Below are 21,924 nucleotides of genomic sequence, written 5' to 3'. Positions count from 1 at the left end.
GAACATCATAGAACTGTGAGATAGCTCGCCTGATAATGGTAGGAATTAGAGGCAGGCATGCAACACCCATTAGACTAAAAGGGATTCAGCCCCCCTGTCGTGTGTGGCAGCCCGGGCTCAGACAGACAGCTCCCGGGCACGCACACAGCCGCACCCGAGTACTTCACAGGTCATTTAAAGACCATCTGCATGTTAATGAGGCCTTGCTGTTGTTTCACCCCTTTTAAGAGCTCCTGCAGCTCCACTCTGCCTATTGATTAAAGATTCAGCCCACCCCCCGAAATATTTTCTTGGCCCTCCCCCCCCCCCCCCCGAAATCGGGCTCTAGTGGCGCCTCTGAATAGAGGGTACCACTTCCATACAGAAACGAGTCCACTGAGCAGACAAGTGCAATATGCACACTGACATGACTGTATTTATGCACTTTCTTTTACAATTTCTTAATCCTTTGAAGATATTTTTACAGATTGCCCTATCCAGAATCTGATCTCAATACTGGATGAACATTTATTGTGGTTGTCGGTATTAGTCTAGAACTCGGAATCATGTGTCGAAGAATGAGCAAACATGATTTTATAATCATGGCTACTACAAAAATGTAATTTGTGGATGTCGAATTTCCATGTATGCCTCACACACCTCATAGTCTGGTGTCTCCTACGTAGTTATCAGATTTGAGGAAAAAAAGTCAGTTTGCAGCTCAGGCTGTTTAAAAGCTACGAAAATTGCTGCACATGGCGTGCGGTGCTCTACCAGACACTTCACAAAAGTTAGCTGGCCACTGTTGGGGCGGAAAACTCCTCTTTGTGTAAAGACATGTGGCCCTACCCTGAGTCCAGCTCTCCAGAGAAGGTGTCCTGTTCAATATACTCCCCAGGACATTCTTTGCTATAGAATTGGCTGGCACCTGTTAAATCCCATTAAAGATACCTCTTAGCCAACTTGCCCTAAATTTTACAAGTGGTGCAACCTTTTTTGTTTTTTGGGGCCTGCCCCTCCTGTAATAAGAGCTTGCTGCATTCATGATCACTGAGAAGTAATGGCCTTGGAGAGCCAGTAATTTATAGTTAATGAAGTTGGGAACCCATTTCATTCTCCTGAGCAGGGCTGTTATAGCCCTCTATCTATCTATCTATCTATCTATCTATCTATCTATCTATCTATCTATCTATCTATCTATCTATCTATCTATCTATCTATCTATCTATCTATCTATCTATCTATCTATCTATCTATCTATCTATCTATCTCCCTCACGCTATCCATCTATCTATCACCCTCACGCTATCCATCTATCTATCACCCTCACGCTATCCATCTATCTATCACCCTCACGCTATCCATGTATCTATCACCCTCACTCTATCCATGTATCCATCTATCGGCCTCAGTCTAGCTATCTATCTATCTATCGCCCTCACTCTATCTATATATCGCCCTCACTCACTATCTATCTATTGCCATCAATCTATCTATTTATCTATCCCCTCACTCAGATTGCCCTCACTCTGTCTGTCTATCGCCCTCCCTCTATCTATCGCCCTCCCTCTATCTATCGCCCTCCCTCTATCTATCGCCCTCCCTCTATCTATCGCCCAACCACAGCATCACTCAGCACCACCACAACACCACTCAGGGGCACCACAACATCACTGAACGCCACAGCATCACTTGTCGCCAACACAACACCACTCGGTGCCACCACAGCATCAATCTGTGCAACCATTCAACAACACTGGTTCAAATATGTTCTCTCAATGTTTCAAGCTTTATTACAAATGTCACAAAAAGATGTTAATAGTTCACTCCTGTTCTTGGATTTTCGTCACAATAAAATACATAGAACATAATCTTCACAAAAGTTAGTTCCAAAAATTAAGCTATTGCCATTCTAAATTACAATAACTTTTACTTAAGTATTAATAAAAAAATAAAAGCCATTGTTATTGTAATATCAATACATCTATCAATACATCTATCAATCTATCTAAGTCACATAAATACAACACATACTGCATTACAAATGCTATAGGTGTCACATTTGCCAAAGTTAAAACTATTGGCATTGTAAATGACAAAGCTATTAATTTAGCTATTTTCAAAACCAACACATAAATAAAAAATGTGTCATTTACAATACCAATAGATCAAACTTTCCTAATGCGAGACCTATTGCATTGCAATCACCAACCAAGCAGCCACTTCATCAAAAAGGAGATTGGAAGAGATTTTAAGAATTTGGTGTGTCAAAGTTTAAATATCGACCTGAGCTTTTATCAGCTTCACAATATTGATTACCAATATATCGTCAAGATTTTGAAGTTAAGTGAATCTATACTTCTCTGAGCAAGCATACCTTGACCACATGTTGATAGTCAATTCTGTGCAGATCAATATTCCTAGGTATTGACTGTCTATATAATACTATTAAATATTTTACAATGCAGGAGTTGAGGACTCAACCCGACATTGGTACAATTCAAGAGCGCTGCTCCTTTGACATTCCAACTTTCCTACACTCAAAATGTGTGTGTGGCACATGGTAAATATATTCATATTTGTCTACAGAAGTGATTCCTCATTTTACAGACAAATCCCAAGAGCTTTAAAATAGTTCTTATCCTTGGCCATGTGGATAGGTGTATCTTGGAGAATTTTTCTGTAACTGCAAATCTCTGTGTATTGTAATCCCTGACTTGCAATTGTAGTTTCAGATTATTTTTTTCAAAACGTCAGTCCTTATATGGTCTCCAGGTTTGTCTTTTGGTGAAAGAAGAGAAGCATTTGTATTTACATCTGAGTATAGATACCTTTAGATATCCTTGAGTCCATTTGTTACCAGTACTTCACATATACATAGAGTTGACTTTGGTTACTTCAAGGGGAATGACTGCTCTCTCACCTAAATCAATTGGCTGTTTAGTGTATTGTTCATCCTCTTACGGAGTTCGTTCATTGCAGTGCATGAGGAACTATTATATATTTGAAAAATACATTCCATCTTTACACACTCACCTCTTTATATCAACATGCATTCTATAGAGAAAGCAGTCCTTTTTATAACTTCCTTTACAGCAGTCGGCCTTTTTGAAATGTTTTTTGTCAGAACTTGAGTTTTAGCCTGATGTTAAGATGGCTGAATTGCTTTTTATCTTTACATATCGGGACAGACTGATGCCTGAATGCCCACCTCGTCTTGCCATATGCCAGCTCCTTCTCAATCCAGCTTTCCATGTTCTTTCCATGACTGTTGCTTTTCTGCTGCTGGGTTGCTGCATACATTTTCAGCTTGCCCAGCAGCTCCTTTGATGCTGCTGCATTAATTTACCTGCTTGGGCTGTTGTTTACCAATCACAGCACCCAGTGGAAGCACAATGAAGTAGCATCAAATAGGGAAGTGGAACGTTATAAAAAATCTACTTGGCCAAGGGACCAGATGCTTCAGGAATCAACTTGTCCCATATGAAAAAATCCACTTGTTCCATCTGGGGTCATTTAGTGAGAAGACAAGTCATGTCAGCGTTCAGAGCTCTGATTATACCTTCTAATATTATGTCAGGGTTCGGCTTCTAGCTATACCCTGGTTACTCCACAATTTCAATGAATCTGAATATGCCCTTTTTTATGAACGGGCTCTGTGTAGACCAGCTGTTTGATCAGACTACTGCTCTACATATGTCAGCAGTTTAGCTGTGCAGGAGTTCCACTTATAGTCAAGTCCAGGATATATAATTTTTTATTATATCATTACTTTCTTTTTTACATTTAGTTTCTGAAGAAGCGGCCTATAAATTGCTCTGGCAAATTTACTTTTAAGCATTTTCTCTATTCCTCAAAATGTTGCTATAAATAAACTCGGATTACATCTGTGAGCCATTGCTTACATTGCCAACTGTGGATCAATGAGACAATCTGACCTTCAAAATTAAACACCATCTGTAATTAGAGAATGAAACACTTCATTTTAATCTTCCTTCGTTTATAATGACTGTGCACATATATTAGGAAAGATCAATGACTGGCTTACCTTTTACAAGTACATAAATGCATGATCTTGTAAAGCCATAATGTTATGGCCAGATTATTAAAGCTATTTACACATGGACGTTTGGGAGGACCCATGCAAAGTTAGTTATGCAGTCATTAAAGAATGTACTCACATGATGATTTTCATGGGAACAAACCTACTTGGAGTGGCTGGAGGAAGGAGACACAAAATGGTAGTTCCAGTGTTGAAATGGTTTGAGTTTGTGCAAACCCACAAAGTTAAATGTTGAAGGACATTCACTAATTCCTATCAGAACTGGTCCTATCATGAAAAAACATGAAAATGTACTCCTAAGAAGACCGGTATCGAAAAATCATAAACATTTTACCAAATCTGCAGGTCTAGTGACTTGAATAATTTTCTTGAACTAACTAAAATGCTCTAGACTCATAAACTGGTCTCAAATTGTGTGATCCTGGGAGAATATTTTATTTCTTGAAGCTGCCTTTATCTTCGTTATCACATATGAGAGCACCTTCAAATATGTGAGTGCAGCATGCCTACTTGTACAAACAACTCTTTTGTTTAATTTAAAAGACTAAGCTTTTGCTCCAGAATGTAGTCCACATATAGGCTACACATGACCCCTGACTTTTTCTAAAGTATGATGTGGTAGGGCAATGTTATTTACAGACCGCATATTTTCCCTTGACATAGCCACCAAATTTCCTACTGACAGGCAGTTAAAAGTCAAAGTCAAAAAGGTTTATTGCATAATTAATTAAAATTATTAAATTTTCACATTATAAATAATAATACAAAGTGTAAATATGTTTGGTAAAATTAAGTCTCCTCCCTTGTTAAAAATGATGTGGGACGATGTTTTAAAAGTTTCTTCCGGAGATGCTCCCGCTGTCTTTGAATATCAAAATGTTTTTGCTTGTTTATACAAACTTTACCACTCGTTAAAATCAAGGCAGCCTTAGTGTCCTGCTTCTTAACCTTCTCCTCGTTCTACTTGGCTCAAACTTTTTTTCACTTCTGCCAAGAATTTTGTTCCCCGGCAAGCCATAATAATAGAACTCCCTCCCAACCAACAAGTTACTGCTTGTCTGCAGGTGCGGATATTTAGCTCATTGCAAATACCTTTTAACAGTTGTTGCCGTTGTGCCATAAGTGCAGGACAGACACACAAAAAATGAGCTAATGATTCTGTTTTATAGCCGCATAGTCTGCATTGCGCAGTCTGGTGGTTACCTTTCCAGAATGGTAATAGATCCTTCGAGATGTGCATGCCCATCCTATAATCTGTAAAGGCTCTTTTTAAATGCACGTTGAAGTGAGAGGTTAAGTAAGCGTGTGGTAATCCTGCTTTGAAGGAATTGATAATGGTCCAGCCGTGTCGCCGTTTTAGTAGTGTCCCTTTATCTTCTTGAAAGGATTTTTTCCTTGCTACCTTGTTGGCCAATCTGCTTATGCTTGCTTTATCCATCGCGGATTCCCATGCAGCTTCCAACTCCAGCTCTTTTAAGCAGATTTTCAGGTAGTTTCCCCAGGAGCACGGGGTTCCGGTCTCCCCTTGATTTTTTATAACTTCCCAGTTTAGCCAGTCCATGGATTCCGGGTCTGCAGATCTAAGTTTATAGCACAGTTTTACGAAGCCGCTCATGCTCCTATATTTCTGGTTTTGCAGACCAAATTCAAGCCTAACTTGCGAGGCTGAGGCACATCTTGGAAGATTAAAAACTGCTTTGTAGATTTTGGTTTGGAGCTAATTTAGTAAGTCTGTTTCCTTGCCACACCAGGTGACTAGACCGTAAGACAGAGAGGGTAAAATTTGTGCCGACATGACCTTCAACAGATGTTTGTGATTTGGACAGTCCATCTTTGTTTTTAGTAGACGGTAAGCGAAGATTAGGGTTTGGGCTTTTGCGCGTATTGCAGTTCTATGCTCCGTTTGTTTTGCGCCCTGAGATATTGTGATTCCGAGGTACTTGTACGACCCTTGTTCCTTCACCTTTGTCCCGTTCACCATCCATGTATATCTTAGCTTCTTTGGGTCTACCAGACGGACCACTTTTGTTTTTTCTTTGCTTAGGTCCAGACCCTCTTGCTTTAAATATTTTGCTAGTAGGTTTAGAGCTCTTTGTAGGCCAATTGGAGTTTTACTCAGCAGTACTATATCATCAGCATATTGTAGGCAAGGAATTCGATGATTAGCCAATGATGGAGGGTGAACTTCGTCCGTCTCCAGCACTTTTGCGAGGTCGGAAAGGAAAAGATTAAAAAGGGTGGGTGCTAAAACGCAGCCTTGTTTTAGGCCCTGGTACGTTGGTATTTTCCTCGTGGTGTAAGCTCCATTTCCCAATTTCACCTTTGCCCATGTGTTTTGGTATAGAACTTTTATTGCCTTTAACAGTTTGGTCGGCATCCCCCAACACTGTAGCTTACCCCATAAACGCTCTCGGTTAACTCTGTCAAAGGCCGATTTGATATCGACGAAGCAGGCGTACAACCGTGCGCCCTTTGCTGCCATTCTGTCCGTTAGTAATGACAGGCAAGTGAGGTTGGTGATTGTTCCCATTTTCCGCCTAAAGCCTGTCTGGAACCAAGGAATTCTGTTTGATTCTTCAATCCATTCTTGCAGCTTTAAAAGGATGCAGGAGGCGTAAAGCTTTGCTTCTACATCTATCAAAGATATAAGCCTATAGTTTGTTGGAATACGATGGTCACCATGTTTAAAAATTGGGTGAATGATGTTACCCTTCCAAGACGCGGGAACCTGGGCAGTTTTACTGATAAAACCATGTAGTGTACAAAGCATTATGTGTGGAATGTGAATTTCAGTGAATATTTATCATTTGCACAACACCAAGTAAAGTGTTCAGATTTGTTTTGGTCCTTTTAAAATCTGTGCTTCCATCACACTTCAGAATTGAAAAAAAGTGCTTTCATAACTGCTGTTATTTTGAAACATTTGTAAAGTTCATGTACCAGCTATTTACATTTTGTATTAAAAAATACTGACACTTTACACCCTTACCTTTCACGCTCCTTGTATCAAGAACAATTGTCACATATGTGACTTTACAAAATCCTATACATTTATAGTCAGAAAAATAAAAGTAAACACCAATCTTCAGGCTAAAATAGGCATCAATTGTTAAGGAGAAATAGGCTGACATTTGACCTCTGTCTTAGAAGGCACAGCAAAAGTGGCAAGATAAAACCAAGTTTGAAAGGCATCTATATTTGTCATTCACTTTCTCAATAAACAGGACAGCTGTTCTTTGCCAGTTTGTGATGTCTCACCAGAACGTCCAATAGGCCCTAAAAATAGCTCACCCTGATATTAGCTAACTTGAGTGGGTAGATTTTTCGAGGCCTGTGAATGCTGGAGAAAAACTTTTTAAAGGATGTGACCGGATCCACCCTCCAATAACAAGGTACAGCTGTGGGGAAAGGATTGCCCTAATGAGGAAAAAATCTCCACCCACTCCCCCCTTGTTTTAACAAGCAAATTTGGTCTTGGTCTTGTAAAATGCTGTAAATTTTAAATCTGATCCAATACGAAATCTTATAGCAGCACGTGTACTGTTGCTATTTCTTTTAACAATGCAGACCCCAAGTGTATTTTTTACATTTTGCCTGTAATGTTGCCCTTAATAGTTTTGCACTGATTATTATTACTATTATTAATACTATTTGAATAGTGCTGTGCATCCAACACCTGATTTATGATGTGATTCCTTCAGACAAACAGTATTTAACCCCTTCTATGCTCATGACGAGCTCAGCTCGTCATGAGTTACGCCTCTCGTACACTCATGACGAGCTGAGCTCGTCATGTAACGCGGGTTTTTCAAAAATCCAGCGCACAGCGGGAAAACCGCTAGCGTGCAAGGTGTTAAAGTGGTTTTGTAACCTTTATCATTTTTCAATTTGCAAATATTATTTGGGTACATCTTATTTTTGAAACATTCGCCAATCTTGCTTCTAGTGTGCAGCATGCATGTTCACATAAAAAGAAACACTCTGTGGACATAATCAGCCACAAAGTATTACAGTTTGAAACATGTGTACATATTTCTATACTGGATCCACTGCTAGTAACACAAGCTGACCTTATAGCTGATTGTATTTTCTTAGAGATGCTTATCCTAAAAGTAAAGCTTTGCTGTATTGAACCACATATACAGTTTCAGACATTTTATACAAACAGATGCTTATCTTGTCAGCAGACAGTCCTATTTCATGTAACCATGCAGAGGGTACTAGAATCTGGCCTACAAATATTTCATGCTTGGTGGCTCCTGTGATGCAGCCACATTGTCCTCCTTTGGGGATAGTGTTTAATTTGAGCTGGCGGTTGTGGGTGGGGCCCACATTTGTGAAGACTTGCACTTAGTTTTCCTCAACAGACATTGATATGCAGCAAGAGAGAGAAAAACACAAAAGGAGAAAGAGAAGAGGAAGTGAAAGACGGAAAAAAGAGACAATAGGAGAAATCAGGGATGAAAAAGAACGCTGCAAGAATGAGATAAAGAAACAACAAAATGTCTGCCAATACTGCCGAATTATTCTAAAATCGTTTTTGAAAAGGACGTATTGATGTAAAACAATATGTACCGTAGACCTCTTTTTCCGTAAGAAATAAATCAATTATTTTCATTTTGTTTTTACATATCAAAAAAACATTTTACTAATTTCAAATCTTTTTATATATAAATGATTAACATTTGCACCTTATGTCCTAGAAAACAACAATTATTTTCACTCACTGTTTCTCACATTCTGTCCATACAATCACACATACATCCAACAACATTATCCAATAGTTCCTATTTACAATAAAAGTTCACTTTACATACATTTTGTATATACAACTAGCAGCCATGGGAAAGCGTTTTCAGTAATTCTCAAATGTATATTTTATGGAACACTTCTAAGGCTGTATGAAGAAATTGGTCCAATTACGTCATACAGCCTTAGGAGTGTTCCATAAAATATAAATTTAAGAATTACTGAAAACTCTTTCCCCCTGCCAAATATAGAAATTTTATGCTTGGTGAATGGTTCCCATCTGCCTTGGACAGTCGGATATCATTGAGTGCTTTGCTGTCACAAATCATTTGTGAATTCTAGTCTAAATCACAAAGGAAGAGGAGAGTCCCTTTGCCTCCTCCTTTCCCTGTTGACGTGCAAGGGTTTACAATGTATACGTTGCGATTTGTTAATAGCAATCTTAAAGTACAATGTACTTATTGTCATTGAAAATTCGCTTTGCAATGCCTTTGAACGTTAGGCCTCATGCGATGGAAAGCAAATATAACTTCCTATTTGTGTTTTATATTTTTGATTGCTCTCTCTCCTTTTAAAAAAAAATCCTTTTAATGATCCCCCCTAAAGCAGTACACTGCCTCAACAATCTAGTAGAAGTTACTTAATTTCAAGTGCTCCTAACTACCACAATCAGGAGGCATCATATCCATATCCATGCTCCAAGTTCTTTATCAGGATACATCAAATCATTCTTCCCATCAGACCCTACCATGTCCCATAGCTTCCTCCCCTTCAAGGCAGGCTATTATATGGAGGGGCAGGTAATTTTGTCAACCTTTCCGCCCATTCAGCAAGATCCTCCGTAACTGTCTTCTATGTGCTGATTTTAATGCCCAAACTCCTCTTGTGCTTGCACGAATGAGATACATCTATTAGTCAGGAACGAATCCCCAGCCATTGCACATTGACCCTCCTGCCAAATGCGAAATGACTTGTCCTTTACAATTGGCTGAAAATGCCAAGGGAACCAAATGGGGATGTCCATTGAAAATGGGGACATCGTCAGTACTTAAATCGCCACTCTGTGCCATAGTGGTGCTGTCTGTCTTTTTGGGATGGGACCCCTTCCCATTGTCCCGTTGTAAACCACTCTGGCAATGTGTAGTGCACACAGAAACCCGCCAAAAGATCTTCCTTCCAGTTAGGACTATTTGCAAACCAGTGAGCTGCATATGATGAAGTTGTGCTACAGCATAGTGCAAAATGAAATCAGGGAGACCCAACCCCCCTTCCACCCAAATGAATATGGCACATCTTCTAATGTCCTCTCCAGAAGCTTATATTTCACCTATTTATGATAGCTTCTCAAAAGTGACAGCAGAAACCCAGCAGAGCACATGTAACAAACACAGTAAGTACTTAAGTATTTGCAAATTAAATTACCCAATGCACAAGTTACTTTTAAATGATAATTACAAGATATTGATTAGTCATGTGGTGTAAGGACTGTTCTTGCAGAAGATAACCCAAGTAGAAATCTTTTAGTTTTGAGGTGTGCATTGAAGATTTGTGGACCCAGTTTGAGTCCTGAGGCTGCATCATATATAGACTCACATTGAGTCTCTACAGCTTTGCTCTCATTAACGATTGCCCCTTTATTAAGGTATTGAAGATGACTTCTCTTTCAATTAGTTTTGCTGTCACAAGATTTATTCAGGCAGCTCTAAACGTCATAGTGAATTTGAGAGAATGAAAGTTTGCCTGTGACCTTCAAATGGAAGGATACCTAGTCACAGCTATTGTATGTATTTTTGTTTTAATATGTATATACTTGCATGAAGAATTTGATTATATATTGTTTACCTTTGTAACTGGTGATTGTTTGATATTGATGGTGTGCTAATGCTGCTGTTTGAATTTTATGGATTTCTAAGTTTTTTTTAACCGCAATAATCTATCTGAATTACTAACTGATAAACCCGTTTTGTGTGCCCCAGACATTTTGAATTCTGTTAGTGGATTGTGTCCCTACAATGTCTGCTGGAGAGTAGGTCCAAGCATTTATTTACACAGTCAAATGCGTAGAGGTATTAGGTATTATGTATTTGAACCTTGTAACAAGATCCCTTGTGGATTGTCCCAATTGTGTAGAAATATAAGGACTGTCTTCTGCTGATCGTTCCTCCACACATGTACCACATAAAATGTGTAGACATCATTGGCCCGTCTAATCATATGAACGGACTACATACACAGTACGTGATGTACTGTTAGAAGGTAAATTCACTGGATGTATAAAAAGTTAATTCACCTCAGAAGTACCAGTATGTAGTTCTCTAAGTCTTCCCCTTATCAATATGCACTCAACTGCATAAGCCATAAATGCACTCTGAGGCGGGATACATGACGTGTCATTATTGGTTTAAAGTACCATGACTACATTTTGTGAAATATACTGTGTGTGTGCGCGCCTCCCCCTCACTTGATTCAGTTTACTAGATGGAAGTTGGAGTATGGAACACATAACAGGACACTGCTCTTATTTAATGCCTATTTTTTCTTTTGTTAAAACACATTTTTTTTCTTTTTTGGCAGGTCACATTGATAGTTTGTGGCATTATTCAGATCTTTCTTGGAATAATTCATGATATTGACAAAATATTCTTTCATCGTTACGGTATTCCCCTCTTTCTGATCGGAGCACCAGAATGGTCTGGGATACTGGTAAGTGATTGAGCCCATGGTGGCTAGAGCAATGCCACCTTTTGATGTTAACCACTGTGTATACAAATGATCCCCAATTACATTTCCCATATATCATGTGTAAATTTATCTTGTATGGAAATCCTGAAAATCTGGCCTGTCTCCAGTCCTCAAGAGTCAACATTGAACATCCATGCTGTTACAGGACAATCCAAAAACGTCCTGTCTTCAGATCTCAGCCAGATTGGTGTCATGGACTGATAATTGTAAAAGGAATGTGGGGGTTCTTTCAGTGGTTATCAGTTAACTAAATGGTATCACATTCACTGGTGTTTTTTCCCTCAAAAGATCTGAAAGTCATTCTGTTGCCTGTTCAACAGCTTTAAACCACTGCTCATCATTACCATGGCTAACTGTATGAGTTTGAGGGAGCAGTAGTGTGAGTATGAGTGAAGTTTGTGTATGCAAAGAAGTGTTAGAATTTGTATGAGGTGTTTGTAGTGTGAATATAAGTATGAATCTTAATCCATTCTATTCCCATGGGGATAACAATCCATACAAATTGAGGCATTAATGCCCTCCCAAAACTGCACCTGGTGGGTAGAGCGAGCTAGCCAATACTCCTCCAAGCGCAATCAGGCTGGTACTGCTTAACTTTTTAAAATAAAGCCAAATATTGCATTTTAAAAGACAACTTTCCCATACATTAACAAGCTATAGGCTCTGATGATCCACTCATGAAGTATTCCAATACTTCCATGGCGTACCAAGCAACACTGACCTTCTCCAGGGGTGTTGACTTTATCATTTGTCCCATGAAAGGTTTGAAAACATGGTGCAGCAAAAGTTCCCAAGTTTATTTGCAAGTAATCCTAGGCAGATCAGAAAATGCAAATTTTTACAAGGTCTGTGATTTTTCATAGCACATGCTGTTATTTTTCAGAGCATCATTTCACTTCCTCTTACTTTTTTCCATCTTCCCCTCACAGAGGAAAATGTAAAAAATCCTAAATCTCACAATCACATACAGTAGAGATCAGAGCTAGGAAGATTGTATAGGCGCATATAGAGCTGCTAACAGTGGACAACAGGGACCTTACAGATTCGGAGAGCACACATTCCATCAGTCTCACAGACAAAAAATGTTTGGCGCCAATAGTAATTATCATTCAAACATCAGTATTAGATATATATTTGGACATGAAAAAAAATGTTACCCTCAGCAAAGATTCACTCTCAAGACAGGCATTTTATTCAGAACAGCAAAATCAGCAACTTCCAAATAATTAAAAATATGTGGCCTAACACGTTTTGGACTAAGCAGTCCTTGCTCATAGGCAAATGTACAGCAAAGCAGAGACATCATTGCAGCCACCTGATTGCCATTAAACACGGTTCGCCCTCCTGGGCCTCCCTTGAGTTCAACAGATGCATGATGGTAACAGTAGTTCTGCTCAATACAGTTTACACTCAGTGGGTCTGCCTACGCTTGTATTTCAGATAAATGTCAAAACCTAGAGTGGGCTAATCCAATGTCCCATTACTGAAATTGCTGGAAATTATTGGAACCTGTTGATCTCAAAATTCCGAACAATCAAAGTCATTCAGGACCCACTGGGATCTGCTGTGGCGCTTCCCCACGGCCGGACTAGCCGTAATATATGAAACTAAAATGTTGCCCTCTGCAAAGATGCACTCTCAAGACAGGCTTTCACCTTTTGTTCACAACAGCTAAATCAGCAACTTCCAAAGACGTAAACATATGTGGCCTTACACGTTTCAGACTAAACAGTCCTTGTTCACAGGCTAAATGTACAGTGAAGTAGAAAAATCATTGCAGCCTCCTGATTGCCATTAAATACAGTTCCACCTTCCTGGGCCTCCCGTGAGTTCTACAGTTGCATAATGGTAACAGTAGTTCTGCTCAATACATTTCACCCCAAGGGTCTGCCATTGCTAACATTTCAAAGAGATAAAAGTCAAAACCCTCGAGTGGGCTAATCCGATGTCCCATTACTGGAATTGCTGGAAATTAATGGAACCTGCTGATCTAAAAATGACGTACAATAGAAGTCATTCAGGGATCTGCAGTGGTGCTTCCTCACGGCCGAACTAGTCGTAAAACCAAAATATTGCCCTTTGCAAAGATGCACTCTCGAAACAGGCTTTCACCTTTTAGTCACAACCAGCAACTTACAATGAATTAAAAAAAATATGGCCTAATTCGTTTTGAACTAAACAGTCCTTGTTCACGGTTCACTGACACAATCTCGACCCTCACAATATCGACCTACACAAATATCAACACACTAATATCGCATGTAAAAATATCAACTAGTTCACCATAGAAAATACAAAAATATTGTATAAAAAAATCAATACCAAAAACATTGAGTACAAAAATATTGTAAACATAAATATTGTTAAATTTAATTAAACATGCAAGTTAACAAAAATATCGACTTTTACAATATTGACAACATAAACATCCCTCAAATATAATTAATTTTTAACCTAAACATTAAATACACACATTTAAATAATACCTACTGGCGGTCGCCAGTAGGTAGTTATAGTTAGGACCTATTATCCATAGGAAATCCCCAACATTCTATTTGGAATAACTTTGGCACCGGTTGACTTGTCTTTGTGAAATTTTCAAAACTCCTGACCCGCTCGTCCGCTCCTACTCCGAAAGTCTCGGGGTGATTTGTCAAGTGGGGGCTGAGCAAAAAGGGGGGTCCCAAAATGTGTTTTCCCCATGCAATTTTCCATAGGGACCTTTAGTCTCAGCTACAGCCCGAACTGCTGAACGGAATTACACCAAATTTGGTAGAAAGGTAGACCTTGGTTCAGAGTTGTGCCTTTTGCTTAAATGGTGTAAATCCGTTCAGTAGTTCCTGAGAAAATCAAAATCGAAATCACATATATATCTATAGCCGCGCACCCTCCGGTTCATGAGCTGCATGCTAATTGGCTGTTAACTGTCTGTCAACACTCCAAACCAGGAAGTGTTGGCAGCCATTTTGTGCCTCGGTAGAAGCAAAGCTGAGGAAGTTAGTGGAACTAGTGTGTAAAACTTATAAAGTGGGCAGGATAGAAATACCCTGACCCTCTAGACCTGCTTAGGGAGGTCTCCACAAGGACCCCCAGGGCTGTAATATATATTTTTTTAAACTGTGAAATGCGAGCAGGGAGCGCGGATTATGTCATAAAAAATAAAATAAAATGAAGTGCGGGCTTTAATAATTAGCCCCCTGGAGGCCAAATCCCGGGGGAAAAAGTTTTATCATTTTATGGGGGGCCCAGGGGGACTCCCCGGGACGGACACCCCCCAGGGCTTTTTGAAAATGGTTGGAGGGGCTGAAAGGCACCCCCAAGTCCTGGGGACCACCACCGCCGGATCTTTGTATGTTGTTGAGAGGGGCCACATGGTCCCCCTGCTGGAGCCCTCGAGGTCCCTGGAGACTGCCACCCCCAAGGGCCGGATCCTGCAGTGTCCCGGGGTGCCTATCCCCGGGACTCTGCTGTTTGCTATGGCAGGGCGAGAGCCGAGGCTCTCGCCCTGTCATAGCAAACTTGGTTTGTATTTTGAAAGACAGAGCAGGGAAACCTGCTCTCTTTCAAAATGCAAACCATTTTGCTTTTCCACAAGGGGAGCTGCATGTTAGCAGATCCCCGTGTGGAAAAGCAATGCCGGCTCCTGAAGGATGCGGGGAGCCGGCTGGGACTGTGGGGGCATTGGGGCTCTCCCCATGGTCCCCAACGTTATATAGGAGCCCCGGGGGATGGGGTGCCCGGGGAGAATACAAATTAGTGATAAGTGCTATTTTTTTTTTTTACGGTAAAATTAGGAGTCACACACCCAGCGCGGCACTCAGCGTGGCCCCTGGTGTGCACGACTCCTAACGTGTAGGGTGCGTGGCTCCAGCTCGTTGGCTGCACGATTTCTCTCGCATTGGGTGCGCGACTTCTAACGCGTTGGGAGCGCAACTCCAAGCAAAAACAAAAAATTTTTTTTCAGACATACATCAAGCTTATGTGTTTAGATCCTGGGTGGCTCTAAAAAGAGTCGTTGTGTTTATTTGCTGAATTTTGGTACTTACAAGTAAGTACTGATGCATAGTCTAAAGTTCATGAGGAAGACTGTTACCCTCATCTGTAAAATGTACACCATCTCTCCCATAGATGCCATCCATATTAAAATGCAGATTGATGTGGTAAATGGACCCCATTCTATAAATTTGGAGAAAAGCAGGAACAGATTTATTGACATGTTTCCTAGCTTTCTCAATCTGTGGACAAAATGGATTGGACCAGCTCCATTTCTACCTTTGGCATATGTTAGAATAGACAAAGGCAGTTTGGGGGGAAAGTGACATCAATTCTCCAAATGTGTCCTTCAAAATAATTTCCAGACCTACCCCAGTCAAAGTGCCTAGGTCATTGTCACCACAGTGCACAATTATGAGGTCAAGGTGTTGGAGATGCAAAAAGGATTTTACCAATGGCATCAATTGGAGCCACTTTAACCTTCTCTGTCCAATCTATTTAATGTCTACATTTGGCAAAGCTAGGTCTATGTCAATGCCTCTATTTTCTGCATACCTTTGGCTCTTCAAAATATAGCTGTGTCCCACAATCAACACTCTAAGCATCTTGAAGGGAGGTTTGGATGCACTCAGATGGTCTCTGTAAATGAAATGGCAGTTTAAAAAGTAAGATTTTTCTAAAATGGAGAATAAGATGCAGTTTTGAAAAAATAAAATAAATTATTGGTTGTTTGACAACATTCTTGACTGCAAACTAGGGTGCATGTCTCTGTTTTTTTAAAAGCATGTTTCTTACTGGTTAACAAAAACTGTTTGAAATGAACATTACATAGGATAAGCTGATATTTTGAAAAGTCAAGCCTACTTGCTGTTTGGATTTGCAACATTCCGTGCTGAACTTGTGACCTATGTGTTCAGTTGAGTGTTCCATGAACTGTAACAATGGTAACAGGCAGTAAGCAGATTGGGGGAAGTGTTGAAAGTAAAGTGAATTGGAAAGGGCTGAAATGTGTAACCAATAGAAATGTGTGTTAGGATAAAAACAAAAACCCATGCACACCCTACAGTAAATACGTTTGAAAAATTCAAGCCAGAATCCGGTACAGTTATGGAGACAAAAGCATGGAAAACACAATGGCAATACGATTATTTAAAACAAGAACAAATTCATCATCGATATGAAGTGTCTTCAATGTTCAGACACCAGAAGAACCATCCGACACGTGTTTCGTCGTGTGTGGCACAGTCTGCCTACGACTCTTCAGGGCTGTACAAGATGGTATAAAGTCCGAAGGTCGCTTAGTCTGTGATTCTTCCAACCCGACAGGGCTCAGGACCGGATAAATTAATGTTTTGAAAAGGTTTCTCGTACGGGTGATTTTTGTTAGGTCAAGGAAAAGAATGAGAGAGTGGAGTACATCTGATCATGGACTTTGACACTGTTTAGAAGTAAGTATTATGCAGCTTCGCGTAGAAAACCCAGCTGTATTGGGTAGTGTAAGGATAAAGGGCAGGGACACATGCTGTAGGATGGGTGCGTCTGGCAGTCGAGTCTTCTCGTGTGTGGACACATGAGAAGACGCGACTGCCAGACGCACCCGTCCTACAGCAAATCACCCGTAAGGGAAACCTTTCTTGAAAAACATTCATTTATCGAGTCCTGAGCCCTGTCGGGTTGGAAGTATCACCGACTAAGTGACCTTCGGACTTTATCCAATCTTGTACAGACCTGAAGAGTTGTAGGCAGACTGTGCCACACACAATGAAACACGTGTCGGCTGGTTCTTCTTGTGTCTGAACATTAAAGACACTTCACATCGATGATGAATTTGTTCTTGTTTTAAATAATCTTATTACCATTGTGTTTTGCATTTGTCTCCATAACTGTACCGGATTCTGGCTTGAATTTTTCAAACGTATTTACTGTAGAGTGTGCATGGGTTTTTGTTTTTGTCTTAATACAGTGTCAGTCTAGATTGACACTCGACTGAGGGGTTACAGGTTTTTTCCCCTCGCCCTCTTGCACCTCATTACCCTATGGACAATCAACTCTTCTTGAGTCTTAGCGTTAACGCAGGGCAGTGCGCCCCAGCCCTAGAATAAAGCCTTTCTTGACCCTTACAGAAATGTGTGTTAGCTTTTGAATTAATGTGGGAAGCGATGTGTTTTGATAATTTCATGTATGTGTGCAGAATGAGAGGGAAAGTTTTAAATTTTTGGGTTTTTGTTAAGAGCACTGCAGCACATACTTTTACAACATTTCCCATTGTACCTATTGAAGGACTGCAATCATTTCAATCATTCTTCTTTGAGCATATTTGCAGACATAGGTCTGTGCTTACCTCCTATCACACTCATGCAATTTTTCAAACAATCAACTAGCAATATGTTCTTACTGTAACAATCTGCCAATACCCAAGCACTTATGGGGCAAATTTAGAAGCATCCTGTGCTAACAATATGTCACTTTTTGTAACATAGTTATAGCGCAAGACACTCTTTCTTATTTACAAAGTGAGGAAAAGGTACTTTGTGTACCTTTTCTTCTCCATGTAAATACGACCTCACTATACACACCACTTTGCGTTGAAAGGGCGTTCTAAAGGTGTTGCTGTGCGTGTTTGCATAGAACACTCCTAGAACAAGACACATCTCCAGATCTATCATAAATCTGGACATGTGTATGAAGGCTGCACCATTTTCCAATTGGTGTAGCAAGGCACAACAAGGAGAATTGTTTTCATTCCTCCTCATTTTTTCTCTTTCAATATATGCTACGATGCACAGCATACATTGAAGGAGAAAAATGCCTTCACTGATTGTTTTTGTGCAGTAAGTTGTGTCTTCCTGCACAAAAACAAACTCCACAAGAAACAGATATCCTTGCACCATGGTTCAAGGGTGCCTGTGTCACCACATTGCTGCAGTTTAAGCATCAGTGCAGAGTGAAGCATAGACTTGCAACATATTTATGGACATATGTTGCATCCCTGTGCTTCGGAAGTACCACAGCTTGCTGTAGCTAAAGAGCTGACAGTGTCATGCCTCAGCACTTCCTTATAGTTCTGCACTTATACATTCACCACAAATACATTGTTTCAATCAATTATGCACTACACATACATTCATCTAAACTTTCACACACTTGCATACAAATTTAGCTCTTTTTTTTAACCAGAGTAGTTAGTTCTGAAAATAATGTTTTTTTTCTTTTTGTAGTTTTATTAAAAAATGGATTTTTTTGAACGATTTTTTTTTTTACAGGAACAAAAAGTCAACGGGACGAACAAAACCATGAACATTGGGTGAAGAAAAAAAAAATCTAGCAACAATGGTTATCGATTGCCCTGCAAACTAGGTCTACCAATTGATCCCCAGCAGATTAACTGATTACACTGCACACAGTGCATTTTTACTTTTCCAAACTGTGTGCTCAGTTAACTGTTTCAAGAAGTGTTTCTATGATAACAGGCAGAAGGCAGAATGGGGGTAGGTTTCAAATGTATGTCGTTTGGAAAGGATTGAAATGACTAACCAATAGAAATGTGTGTTTGATTTTGTATTAATGTGGGAAGCAATCTGATTTGATGTTCAGGTGTATATTTGTTTTTAAATGAGAGGGAAACTCTGCCATTCTATGGTTCTGGTGAGAAGTGTTGAAAACAGAGATGCTGAATAAGAAAATCTGCTGTGTGACTGACAAACTTCTTATTCTACAAAACAATTGGAAAGGTGAGTTATTAATTTGTGATGGAATGTATGTGGTGCATTTTGTTTTTAATCAGAGTAATGTGTTTGTCCTGGTAAAGTGCAAGGAATACTTCTTTTTCTCTAGAATTTTATTTTGAGTGTGTGTGCATTTAGAAAGTATTGTGAGATAAGCATTTGTTTATTTTATGCGTTTTGCACACGGATAAATATGCTGTTCTAATGTTTTGGTAGTATTAGAAACCAGTTATTTTTTATGTATTTGCAAAATGAGTGAAGTTCCTACATTATAATGCAGTACTTATTCTGCACTATGAAATGTGTTTTAGTAAAATAGAAGGGATAGTGTTGTTTGTCTAGAATCACACAGTGAATCTTTTGTGCATCACTCTGAGAGAAGCATTTTGGTACTTCGGGGCATATTATCAAGCAGGACGTTAAACATTATCGCTGTTTTAGCAGCAGAAAACTGCTGCTAAAGCGGCAATAATGGGCTTGATAATATGGCCTTGGAAATTCCAATAGAAACCCATGTTCTAGTGGTTCTAGTGTGAACATGGGCTTCTATTGGAATTTTCCAGGGCAGTTTTCTGCCGCTAAAACGACAATAATTTTAACGCCCTGCTTGATAATATGCCCCTTAATGTGTTTTCCGACATATTAGTTAAAAACGTATTGTGTTCTCACATTTTGGTAGAATTAGAAAATAGTCTTTGCTTATGTGTTTCCAAAATGAGTTTAGTAATAATAGTAAATGCAGTTCTGAAATATATGGAATGCATGCTTGATGTGTTTGCAAAGAAATAAGTACATGTAGTCTTGCAGTGGCACTTCCACCAGTACGATTTTCAACACTATCCAAACACCACTGCACTACTGTAAACCCTTACTCTACCTCCAGCATGAGTACCTACACTACCTATGCACCACTTTATTACCCTAAACTTTAAATCTACCCCAGCAGAACCTCCAACACTACCCAAACACCAGTTTATTTCCTAGAACACTCCCCTACCATGACTTCCTATACTACACAAAGACCACTGCACTACCTTAAAGCCTAAAACGCTATCCCTAGCATGATCTCTTATGGTACATAAACACCACTGCTCTATGCTAGAACACTACCTCTGTATGACTCCTTATACTACCTAATCACTGTTTCACTACTCTGAAGCTTAAATCTATCACAACAGGACCCCTTACATTGCCCAAACACTACTATAGTATCCTACCACTGTATTTGTGAGAAATATTATTTGTCTAGAATCACACAGTGAGTCTGTGCATTTCAGAATCCCTCTGAGAGAAGCATTTTGATATTTCATGTGTTTCCCGACATGTAATTGGTTAAAAACGTATTGTGTTCTCACATTTTCGTAGAATTAGAAAATAGTCATTGGTTATGTTTTTCCAAAATGAGTTTAGTATTAATAGTAAAATGCAGTTCTGAAATATATGGAAGGCATGCTTGATGTTTTTGCAGACAAATAAGTACATGTAGTCTTGCAGTGACACTATTCCCAGTATGATTTCCTACACTATCCAAACACCACTGCACTACTGTAAAGCCTTAATCTACCTCCAGCATGACCACCTACACTACCTATTCACCAATTTACTACCCTAAACCTTAAATCTATCTCAGCAGAACCTCGTACACTACCCAAACACCATTTTATTTCCTAGAACACTACCCTACCATGCCCCCTACACTTCACAAACACCATTGCACTACCTTGAACCCTAAAACGCTATACCCTACCTTAACCCTGTACCCTACATAAACACCAACCACTACCCTACAACACTACCCAAGCACGACCTCCTACACTACCCATTTACCAATGCACTACCCAAAACTCTACAACACTGTAACAGCACGACCCACTACAGTACCCAAACACCATTGCACTACCCTAAACCTTAAATATACACCAGCATGACCCCCTACACTACTGAAACACTACTGCACTACCCTAATAAAAACTACCACAGCACAACCCTATATACTACACAAAAACCAGTACACTACTCTAAACTCTAAATATACCCCTAGTATGACCCCCTACACTACATAAACACTACCGTACTACCCTAAACACTAAAACACTACTCAGCACGACCCTGTACACTATTCAAACACCATTGCACTACCCTAAACATTAAATCTATCTCACCACGACCTCCTACACTACCCAATCATGACTGCACTATCCTAGAACACTACTTCAGCATGACCCCGTACACTACCAAAACACTACTGCAGTACCGTAAAACACTACTCCAGCACGACTTCATACACTACACAAACACCACTACACTACCTTACTCTAAAACACTATCCTTATAATGACCCCATACACCATATAAACACCACTGCACTACCCTAGAACAGTACCTCAGCACAACCTCCTACACTACTCAAACACCATTGCACTACCCAGCATGACCCCCTCCATTACACAAACACCACTGCACTATCTTAAATCCTAAAACACTATCCCTAGCATGACCCTGTACACTATATAAATACCACTGCACTATCCTAGAACACTGTTCCAGCAGGACCCCCTACACTACACAAAGACCACTGCATTACCCTAAACCCTAAATCTACCCCCAGTACAACCACCTATACTACCAAATCACAAGTGTAGAACCCTAAAGTCTAAAACACTGCCCTAGCAT

At 39.8% G+C, this 21,924-nt stretch overlaps 1 protein-coding gene across 1 annotated transcript in view; it reads left to right on the top strand.

Moving 5' to 3' along the window:
- The window catches only part of LOC147703527 (membrane-spanning 4-domains subfamily A member 4A-like), a 566,730-nt gene that overhangs the window by 168,243 nt on the left and 376,563 nt on the right, over positions 1 to 21,924 (top strand). Inside the window, exon 2 of the mRNA XM_086931898.1 lies at positions 11,366 to 11,494. Coding sequence (XP_086788024.1) covers positions 11,366 to 11,494 — 129 coding nt within the window. The remainder of the gene's footprint in view (positions 1 to 11,365; positions 11,495 to 21,924) is intronic.

Source organism: Lissotriton vulgaris, chromosome 7 (genome assembly GCF_964263255.1).
Source record: "Lissotriton vulgaris chromosome 7, aLisVul1.2, whole genome shotgun sequence".
In the NCBI taxonomy this organism is placed as follows: domain Eukaryota; kingdom Metazoa; phylum Chordata; class Amphibia; order Caudata; family Salamandridae; genus Lissotriton; species Lissotriton vulgaris.
This window is presented reverse-complemented; position numbering and strand designations above follow the sequence as displayed.